Here is a 10,390-nt window from a genome sequence, read left to right as displayed (position 1 = left end):
ATGGAAGGTAGCCTAAAGCAGCTCAGCCTGGAGCGGGGGCCCGAGGGGGCGGGGGACAGCCAGGGGCAGGCCGCGCTGCAGGAGCTGGCCCTGAGGTGGTTCATGGAGACACAGGCCCCCATCATTCTGCAGAATGGAGCCCTGCCCCCCTGGTTTCACGGATTCGTCACACGCAAGTAAGGCTGCCCCATCCGCATGCCCGGCATGGCCCACGGCCCCCCAAGACCGAGAACACGGTCTGGGGACTATGGGACAGGACCGGTTCCTGTCCTCTCCCTGGGCCAGGCAGGGACCCAGGAGGAGGTGGGTGGGGGAGCAGACTGAGGGGTCTCCTCTCTGTGTCTAGACACAGAAGAGCAGCGGGAGCAGGGTGCCTTCAGACCAGCTCTGAACACCTAGGGGACCCTACACTTATCCAGAGCGAGCACTGTGAGTGCCTGGGCTACAACTTGTTCAGTGGGGACTGCCCCAGGCAGATCTGGATGTACAGTTATCCTGAAATACAGGCCAACATGTGGGTGTTGGCTTTCCCAGCGGGCTGGACGCCAAGCTGCCCACGCACTAGATGAAGGAGCCACAAAGCCAGCTGGTCGTCAGGGGCTCCTGGCAGTGCGGCACAGGGGCCCGCTTGTGCAGTCCCACGGGCCCTACGTAAAGAAGGGCCCATTCTTGGGTTCATGCTCACCCTGTCACTATCTTGAAATTCTTCTTTTGGGAGCAAGGGGCTCCATGTTTGCATTTACTGGGCCCTGCACACTTTATAGCTCCTCGTGCACAGAGCAGACGCTCAGTTCATATTTGGTGAGTGAAGGGGGTGAGGGACTGTCTGTTCTATGTGCTGCCACCCCAGATGACAGCTGGGATTTCCCAGCTGGGGTTTCCCCCCAAACCTCCAAAATACTTGACACCATTGAGAAGTCTCCATAGCTGCCGGGGGCTGGCGGGGAACGTGCAGGGGTGTGAGAATCTACGAGCTGCTGCCGTGACCAGGCTCCAGACAAACTCTTGTGAAGTGCACATCCTATACAACTGTGCAGAGTAGTCCTGGGCAACAACTCCGTAAACCTAAGAATCTCCAGCTATATGGATTCCTTCTCGCTACAGAGCCAGTCAGGGGGACAGTGGGTGGCCACGGTCAGTGGCCATTGTGCCTGCTGGTGAGGCTGCACTGGGGGGTGGTACACTAGGCCTCAGGACTCCAACCCAGCCCCAGGTCTGAGGCAGTCCCTACAGAGGGTTGGCGGCCTGTGCACTGGGCTTGGCACCCAAGGGCAAGGCCAGCAGGGACCCCGAGGCGTTCAGAGCACAGGCGCCAGCTAACGGCATGTCCTCTGTCCAGGCAGACAGAACAGCTGCTCAGGGACAAAGCGCTTGGCTCCTTCCTCATCCGTCTCAGTGACCGGGCCACTGGCTACATCCTGTCCTACAGGTAAGACAGGATGCCCCCTGCAGGCGGGCTGGCAGGCTCGCGCTCCAATAACCCAGCCCCTCCCCCGCTTGAGCCCAGCATAGAAGGAAGATCAGCAACTTGGCTGGGCAGAGGAGGAGGTGTGGGAGACCCAGGTGCTGCCGGCCACAGGTCTGCATGGCTCCTGTGGAGTGGGACTTGGGGGGCTGGTGATGCTGCCTCGTGCACCTGGAGGCTTGGACCTCATCTTTAAGATTTTGATATTTTGTTTGTCGTGGGTTTGGTACTAATTTTGATTTTCTAAAATATTGGATTATTAGCTGTCTTAATTACTGAGTTTTGTGGCGCCCTTGAAATTTTGCAGCAAACTAGTGCCTGGGCTCCCTCACCCCATCCCATCCAAGCCCTGCCCTCCCTGCATCCCCCCAGTTTGAGGTACTTCCTGGGAACCTTGCTCCTCACCTGTCCCACTCGACAGAGGGGCACTCCAGGGCCCAGGTGGCCCCACTCAGCCCGGTGCCCTCCCCGCACCAGGCTCTAAGCCCTGAGCCTGGGCCCTGGCTGGGCTGCAGTGTCAGCGGCCTCAGGTCACTGGTGTCTGTGTTGCAGGGGGGGCGACCGCTGCCGACATTTCGTCATCACCCAGCTCCAAGACCGGCGCTACCTCGTCCCCGGGGACACCCACAGCCACAGCAGCCTGGCTGACCTCGTGCGCCATTACCAGGAGGTGCAGTTTGAGCCCTTTGGGGAGACCCTGGCCGCTGCCTGCCCCCGGGTAGGCACCCCCTTCTCCAGGGTGAGGGTGCCCAGGGCTGGGTGTCCACCACTGGGGGCCACATGCTGTTTATTCCCTATTTACTGCCATCCAGGGGCACTCAGCTAGGGGTCACGGTCCCTATTTGAAAGGCAGTGTCTCCCCGGAGCTCAGGGACCTGGTGGGCATGTCTCAGTCCTGGACGGTGGCCTCGCCGGCCAGGGGAGTGTAACCAATGCCTTCTATGCTCCCCCTGTCTCCAGCCAGAGGACAATGATCTGTACGACGCCATCACCCTGGGCTCCCACCACACCAACCCAGGCCATGAAAACCCACCAGCCACGGCATCCCCCACGCGCGTCCCAGACAAGGCTGCTGGCCCCTGCCTCCCTCCAAAGTCCCAGGTCTCCTTCCTCCACATGAAGAAGAGCCTGGACGCGAGTCCCTGGAACCTGGCCGAGGAGGAGACCGTGGAGGTGAGCAGGGCTCTGGGCCTCCAGGGTGTGACGGTGGCGTGTTATTACACCGAGTGTTACAGCAGCGTGTTGTACTATGTAGCTGAGTGGTACGTGCCACCTGCAGGTTAGCGCACAAACTCCCAAGGCTGGTCTTACCATTGAGTCTCAGCACCTAGTACAGTGTCTCCACAGTCTGTGCTCACTAATATCTGTTGAACGAATGTACACGAATGATTAACTTGGGGATGTGCCATTCTGAAGGGGGAGGGACAGGGGGCCCTGCCCAGGAGGGTTTGGGGACCCTGAAGGACCAGTGGACCACCGTGGAGGCAGGATGAACTTGGCTGGAGAGCTGGTGAGCCCAGGCTTTGCCAAGATAAAGACTATCCTGAGTCCTGCACAGTCACTGGCCGAGTCCCTGAATGCATGTAACCAACCCATGTAACGGTCAGGTAAACTGAGGCCGTGGCGGGGGGGTCTCGGCTTATCTGAGAGAGCTTCAGTTTACCTGTCAGCCTCTTAGTGATGGGTGACCTTCACGAGGTTCTCTGCCGCTCTCCTCAGGTCCCCATCAGAATGCCCCCCCTTCCCGAAAGGAGTGCCTCCCTTCTAGAAGAGTCTTTTGGAGGTGCCAGCGACATCCTCTATGCAGACCTGAGGAAGATGAACCACGCACGGCTAGGTCGGGGCACAGACGTGTCCGGCAGGCACGGGCCAGTTCCCCCTGGCAGTCAGGCTTGCTCCCCAGGCAAGGAGGCCCCAAAGAAGCTCTCCGATGGTGGCCCAGGGCCTGTCCTTTCTGGGGGGAGCCCAGACCAGGGTCCTACAGCGCCTCCCACTTCCTGGGTCCCCAGGTCTGAGGCTCCAGGATCCTCAGCTGCTACCTGGAGCCAGGGGTCTCCAAAGCAGAGCCCCAGGGCTCAGCCCTGCTCCCACGGCAGCTCTGCAGACACCTATGAGCTCGTCCAGGAAGAGGCCAGGGATGGGCCAGACCAAGGAGAAGGCAGTACCTACGAGCAGATCCCAGCCTGCTGGGGTGGCCCCGCCAGGCCCCCCTATCCTGGGGCCAGTGCCACATACAGCAAGCTGTCGGGGCCCACGGACTGTGGCTGTGAGAGGAGCTTGGGGACACCAGAGCCAAGCAACACTTATGAACAAATCACTGCAGCCAAGAGCAAGGGTGCTGGACGGACACATAAGGTGGGCTCCATGGGGGGGGGGTGGGTACCTGTGGCCCTCCGGCAGGGGGAGGGCAGGTCACTGCCCGTGCCCAGAACTTTACAGCCCTTACATCTGCTTGGGGTGGTGGGAGACGCAGCCGTCAGATTTGGATGTAAAATGGAGGCTTCCAGGCCCTTTTGAGGTCTTTCTCTGCAGCAGATCGGCCACTATAGGGGTGCCAGAGCCCCTGAGAGGTGGAGAAGGGGCCCTGGCTCCAGGTCTGACTTGTCACCCCTCAGCCGCTCCCCAGCCATGTGGCTTTGGGCAAAACAGTTTCCCAGGCAACTGAGGTTTGGCAGGTTTAGCAAGATGAAATATAGGACACCCAGTTAATTTGAATTCCAGATAAATAGCCTGTATTTTTTTTTTTTTTGCGTAAGTATGTCCCAAACACTGCAGTTATTTACTTATCTGAATTGAAACTTAACTGCTCAAGACACAGCCCAGAGCTGTTATTCTGAGGATTTCTGATAAGAAAGGAGGGAAGGGGACGCAGGGGTCAGGAGGGTGGAGGTAGGTGGTCAGGGGCTAGGAGGCAGAAGGGCCCTCCTGAGCCCCCAGCCCCACACCCTCTGGGGACACCCCCAGACCTGGGGGACATGCAGACCTCTCCTGGTAAACAGTGCAACCCCGCCCCATCTGAAAGGCCTCCACAGGAGGCTCTGCCAGCTCCTCCCTTGGGGCTGGGTTGTACCCACACACCCGGGACAGGGCCCTGTCAGGGCTGCCTCTGTCGGGCCCACAGGTCCTGCCGTGGACAGTCCTCAGAACCACAGAAGCCACATCCTTGTCTGCTATTCCTCTGGCTGCAGACACACGTCCTCTGGTCCCTGGTGGCACCACGCACAGCCCCACTCCATTCTACCTGGGACACCAATGCGTCCCAGGGCCCGGCTGGGCAGACAGTTCTGGGGCTAGGAGACCCCAGGACCCTCCAGCAAGGGAAGGGGCACCTGGCCTTTCCTCTCCACCGCTTTCCAAACCCCTTCCTCCCCTTAGCCTCCTGGGTCAGGAGAGGGGAACCCTTCACCCTAACTGGAGGGCTGACAACTTGTGAAGCAACACCAGTGTTGCAACCTGGCCTTCTGCGGGGCTCGGCCCCAGCCCCCAGCCAGTTGTTGAGGGACCCTCTGAGCCTAGGTCTCCCGTCACGGCAGGGACCCCCGGCTCCAGCGTATTTTCCCTTCTTGCAGCCCGACAAGCTTCGGAGGCTCTTCTTCACGGACAAGAAGTACAGATCCTGAGGACTGGCTTCCAGCAGCCTACACCATGGGTTTCCCGGTACCGGAGCCATGCCAGGGAAGCCCTGAGCTCACCTGAAGTGCTCCTCGCATCCTCAGACCACCCCCACCCCCACCCCACCCGTGAAGGAGCCAGCCTCAGAGACAGCGCCTGTGTGCCCACCCGGAGACACAGCAGAAGGGGCTTTCCAGCTGTCCCCTAGGCCTCCCACCCATCCAGAGAAGAAATTAAGGCCTGAGAGGAGGGGACTCGCACGCCTCCCATGAGACCCAGACCCAGGTCCTGCCCTCCAACGCGCCCTGAGGGCCTTGCCCGGTGCCAGCTCTGGACGCAGGGCACTCGGCCTCTCAGCATGGCCATCCCTCAGGTCAGGATGCTCTGGCTGGGCCCCTTCTCCTCAGATCCTTTGGTCTGTCCCACTTCCCCTCCTACCCGTGTCCCCACCTCCCTAAGGGTGACAATCAGCTTGGTTGTCCCTGCCCACTGCCCCAGGCCTAGGAGGCAGAAGACAGACTGACCATCCCCAGAGGACACCACAGCCCCTCTGCACCCCGTCCTGGGCAGAGCTGGCCCAGTTCACCTTGGCGGGGATATCTCCCCTCAGCGGTCTCTGGGCAGGGCAGCTTCCTTCTGAGGAAGGGGGTGAAGCATCCCCACCGCCCAGGGGTGTTGTCAGGATTGAGCACGGCAACCAGCCTGCACCTGACACACGGTCAGCGCCCCATAAATGTTCCCCGGAACCACTGTTATCATGAGAGAAATGGAAACAGTTCTCACCCAGACTCCGTCCCACGTGGGGCTCGCGTCACGATTTGGGGCACAGATGTGTCTTCCTCCCAAAGACACAAGCACTGAAATAAAAGTTAGTGCCTGAGCAGGAGGGCACTGCTGGACGCAGAGCTGATGACCAAGGACCGGGGAACGTTTACGACACTGGCAGACGCGGAGAGCATGGGGACAGGAAAGTGTTTTACTAGCAGGAGTTCACACGTTTGTGGATAGTACACAGAGAGGGCAGAGAGAGGGACCGAGCCCTGGGACCCGCTGTTCACACAGCTTCATGTTGGGAAGGGTGGGGGGGGGCAGGCTGTCCCCAGCCATGGGGTTGGAGAAAGATTGCATAACTCCTTGATCTCATCCTCTTTTTTCCCCACTTTGCCTTGGCTGGCCAGGGTGTGTTTCCAGCACGTGGACAAGTCAGTACCCCCTGCCCGTTAGCTATTCCTCCTTCCCCTTTCAGGGGGCCGTTCTAGTGGGGAGAGTACTGGGGTACAGGGCAAGGTCAGGGGACAGAGGGAAGGCCATGGAGGGGCTGTGGGCCCTGGGGCCAGACCAAAGGGGGGCCTGGGAAGGGCCTGCGCCTCACAACCCCCTTCCCTGGTTAAGGATTTTTTGCTGAAAGGGCCAAGGAAATGTTCACGGGTGGACCCTAGAGGCCATAACTCCTGTCCTGTTTGGAGGTCACTTGCATGTAGACAGCAGAGCCGGATGGTGGGCTTCCGGGCCCCTGCGACCTCAGCAGTGTCCTCAGATTCGGACATGGAAGGTGCTGGGAAGAGAGAAAGGGGCTGCGTGGGAAAGGGCCCCTGCCCGCCCAGCCCTGACGGTTCCTTACGGGGATGCGGGGGACCCAGTTAACGCCGAGGGAAGGACAGCTTGGAGGACCGGCCATGCCCTGGGACCCACCCCAATGTCACCAAAGGCCCCAGGACTTTATCCTTCACCCGAGAGCTGGCTCTGCAGGGGACAGGGAACTTCCCAGTCACACACTGAAGAAGCTGGACCTGGACGCGACCTCCTTCCTGCTTCCCGGCCGCCCGGGGCCTGAGGGCACCTCTGCTGTCCTGAGCAGTGACCGGGCCTCGCCCCACCCCCGGGTCCCAGGTGGCCAGGCCCTGGCTGCGCCCCCACACCAGCCCGCCCTCCCCGGTGCGCCCCACGCAGCACCTGATGAAGTCGGGGGACTTGGCGATCATGTCCTCAAAGTCAGCGTAGCCCAGCTTGCCGTCGCCGTCCAGGTCGGCCTCCTCGATGACCTTGTTGCACACGAACACCACCTCCTCCTCCTCCAGCCCCGACCTGGTGAGCTTGGCCAGCGTGGTCTCCAGGTCCTCCTTGCAGATGAAGTTGTCGGTGTTGAAGTCTGTGGGGATGGGGTCGGGACGCTCAGACCCAGCCGGCGCCTGCCCTGCGTCACCTCCTCTGCGTGGTCACACCGTGTATGTCCACACACACTCTGGGGACACTGGATCCCTGTCCCCAGCAGACAGGGACCAAGGGGGCTTACCCACTGGGCACTTTTACACACCACATTCAATAGTCACAGCCCACAAATCCACCAAGGACTTAGACACTTCAAATGTCCAAATCTGAGGTCTCCTGGGGACGTGTCAAGACCTAAGGAAACCCAGGCCTGAGAGGCCGATGACTGAATCAAGGTCAGAGGGCTGCATGGAGGGTTCTGACCGGGCCTGTGAGACGTGAAGACCACATTTTCTCAAGTGCACCCTGCTGCCTCTGGCCCTTGGCTAGGCTCATCGGTCAGGAGACGCAGAGGCCACTCAGGGGACGCCCTGTGGCCGGGCTCTGTGCACACAGGGCGGGGATGTGATTTGACTGCTTGGCAGAAGGCACTGCTCTGCTCCATAGCACAGGCTTGGCGGTCACCTTCGTCCCTTCCTGACTGTTTTCAACCCCACGACCAGACTTTCGCACAGTACGTTTCTTCTGCCTGGAGGGCCCTTTCCGCTTATCCGTCCAGCAGACTCCTAGGCGTCCCTCAAGTCTGGCTCAAACATCACCTACGGCTGGGGAGCTTCCTAGACATAAGGGCTCCCCGCCACTGAACTCCCTGCCCACTGGTCAAACCCTGACACGACGGTAGTGACAAGGGCTTAACTGCTAAGGTGAGTATTGCATGTTCTGGCTCATTCAATTTCCAAAACAAGCCTTCTCGGCAGTAATAGCTAGAATCCCCCGCTCCACAGATGAAGAGACAGTGGCTCAGAAGGCCCAGTGACCTGCCTGAGGTCACATCCCTGTCTGTTAGGTCCTAGAGCCAAGCTCCCAACACATACCCTGCCATGTGCACACTGGCCTCTGGACACCCCAGGGCAGCTCACCAGGTGGGCTCACCGCTGCCCTCGGAGGGGCACCAATATGCTCTCAGGAGGGGTCTGCTGGCTGACAAGCTGGCTGGGCTCCTGCAGGGCGGGTGACATGGGGATTCCTGTGCCCCTTTCATATGAGGACACAGGTCCAGGAAGGCTGATCCTTGCTGGAGGTCAGACCCTGTGTCCCCAGATCCCCCGCTGCCTCTCCCCACTCCACCCCCAGCCCCGGCAAGCAAGGGAGCCTCAGTCCTCCCATCATGTGTCCCCCATGCCATGCTCGGCACATCCCCTCTCTGCAGACAACAGCCCTGCCCAGGAGCAAGGCCACAGGGTCCAGGATGAGCAGCTTTCCCTGAAGCCACGGGCACCGTGTGTGGTGGGTGGACATGCGGGCTTTGTGCTTCTGACGTGCAAACACAAGTGGGTGCAGGATGCACAGAGGCCAAAGTCCTCTGAAACGCACGTGACAACCACAATGTGAACCACAGTCCCTGAGAGGCCCTGGTACCCGGTGGATCAAAGGTCCTGGGGCCAGGAGGTGTGTCCGTGGCTCCTCTGATCCCTGACTGGTCCGCTCCCTTCCTGGGCCGCAATGTCCCTGCCCGAGGACTGTCTGAGGATGGACCACCAGTCATGTGGTCTCCCGTCACTGCAGGACCAGGGCTTCGTGGTGCCCAGCGCCCTCTGGTGGCCGGGATGGGGAGAGGTGAGGAGCCTCTACTCGGGCAGCGGGGGGTCCTATGGGAGCCTCGCCACCTGGCAGAGGCCTCAGCCTAGCTCCTCCAGCTCTCACTCCAGGGTGCCGTGTGACCTCCTAGAACCCAGAGCTGCCCTGCCCCATCTGAAGCCCTGTGGTGGCCCCATGCCCTGGGCAGCAGGTCCAAATGCCTTGGCTGGCTTCCCACAGCCTGGCCCCAGGGGCCTCCCTGACTCTCATCCCACCATGTTCCCACTTCCTTGTCAGCACACTCTGCTTCCCGAGTCCTCACAGGCTGCTCCCTCTGCCCAGTACCCGCCCACTTCTCCTGTCTCCCGGGCTCCATTACCGTAGACCTTGAAGGCATAACTGGCCTTGAGATCTCGGGGAGCCGACTCGCAGAGCACGGAGAACATGTCCACAAAGTCGTTGAAGGTCAGGTTCCCCTCACCGTCCTCGGAAAAGGACTCCACGATCCTCTCTTTGAAGGGGTTTTCCTGCAGAGAGAATCACAGCGATCACCTAGGGGCAGGGTAACAGCTGACAGCCTCTGTGACCTTGGACGGGTGACCTAATCCTCCTGGGCCTCAGTTTCCTCATCTGTAAAATGGAAATAATGATCGCACCCACTTAACTGGGCTGTGAGAAGACTGAGCGAGTTACGGCGGGGAAGGTGTGCGAGGCCTGCACCTGTAAAAGCTCAGGGTCAGGCTGTGTCACGCTGTATCACCCCGATGAGCACACAGCCAAGGCGCGCTCACTGGAAGATGACCACGGTGAGGCAGGAGTGAGAGAGGACAACAGCACCCAGCATGGGCAGCCCTCAGCTCATGCCAGGTCAGGCCAGGACAGTGGGAGGCAGAGGTGGGGCCCCAGATGCCTGGATGCCGGTCGGGACAGACAGCGAGAGGCAGAGCGCGGCAGACCCAGGCCAGCGATCACCCAGCTCCTGAGAATTCTCCTGCACCAACCCAGAGGCCACCGGCTCCTCCTCTGATCCCAGGTCACTCAGGGCCATCTCCTGCTGTCCTCCAGCCCACTCAGAGAAAGCCACGGGCTTCCACCCAAGTGCCCTGCACTCCATGACCCTGAGCCTAGGCTCACTGTCCCTCAGGACTGAGGTCACAGCCGGGACACAGGCCCCAAGGGTGACGCCAGAGTCACATGTCCAGGCCTGGCGAGGGGCTGTTTGCAAAGTCCCACAGCACCGTGGAGATGGGCCCTGAATGCTTTCCCAGTGGTGGAAGCATTTTGCACGTATTGAGGGTGAGGAACTCAGGAATGAAAGCTTTATGCCACACATCGATGTGGTCTGAGGACCAGCAGCATCGCCCACCTCCCAGGGGGTGCTTGTTAGAAAAACAGAATCTGGGGCCCCCCCCCCAGCACTACTGAACCCGAGTCACATTTTGACAAGACCCCCAGGTGATTTCTGTGCACCCTGGTCAAGAAGTGATGGGGCAGGTGACGTGCCGTGAGAGGCCACAGCCAGACAAG

General features: G+C 60.5%; 2 protein-coding genes across 4 annotated transcripts in view; one reads left to right on the top strand and one right to left on the bottom strand.

Annotated features, from left to right (window-relative positions):
* SH2D7 (SH2 domain containing 7) lies at nt 1-5,950 on the top strand. The gene is made up of 6 exons (XM_019640113.1): nt 1-176; nt 1,340-1,429; nt 2,018-2,183; nt 2,426-2,638; nt 3,185-3,820; nt 5,035-5,950. The coding sequence occupies exons 1-6, from the start codon at nt 1-3 to the stop codon at nt 5,083-5,085; spliced, it is 1,332 nt and encodes a 443-aa protein (XP_019495658.1). The 3' UTR covers nt 5,086-5,950.
* Nucleotides 5,951-6,033: 83 nt separating this feature from the next.
* The window catches only part of CIB2 (calcium and integrin binding family member 2), a 13,027-nt gene continuing 8,670 nt past the window's right edge, over nt 6,034-10,390 (bottom strand). For 2 of the 3 annotated variants that reach the window (XM_019640118.1, XM_019640121.1), the window contains 3 exons: nt 9,243-9,390; nt 7,031-7,226; nt 6,034-6,632 (listed from right to left, as the gene is read on the bottom strand). In XM_019640118.1, the coding sequence (XP_019495663.1) occupies nt 6,611-6,632; nt 7,031-7,226; nt 9,243-9,390 (366 nt within the window). In that variant the 3' untranslated portion in view covers nt 6,034-6,610. The remainder of the gene's footprint in view (nt 6,633-7,030; nt 7,227-9,242; nt 9,391-10,390) is intronic. The other variant, XM_019640119.1, reaches the window with a different exon arrangement.

This window comes from Hipposideros armiger, unplaced genomic scaffold (assembly GCF_001890085.2).
Source record: "Hipposideros armiger isolate ML-2016 unplaced genomic scaffold, ASM189008v1 scaffold_48, whole genome shotgun sequence".
Lineage (NCBI taxonomy): Eukaryota > Metazoa > Chordata > Mammalia > Chiroptera > Hipposideridae > Hipposideros > Hipposideros armiger.
Note: the sequence above shows the minus strand (reverse complement) of the source record. Positions and strands in the feature narration are given on the sequence as shown.

What these genes read in the sequence shown, in the direction of transcription:
- SH2D7 (XM_019640113.1), top strand. Translation starts at nt 1, where the DNA reads ATGGAAGGTAGCCTAAAGCAGCTCAGCCTGGAGCGGGGGCCCGAGGGG. An exon ending in CACGGATTCGTCACACGCAA is followed by an intron (nt 177 to 1,339) that starts GTAAGGCTGCCC and finishes TCCTCTGTCCAG; the next exon opens with GCAGACAGAACAGCTGCTCA. An exon ending in GTGCTGGACGGACACATAAG is followed by an intron (nt 3,821 to 5,034) that starts GTGGGCTCCATG and finishes CCCTTCTTGCAG; the next exon opens with CCCGACAAGCTTCGGAGGCT.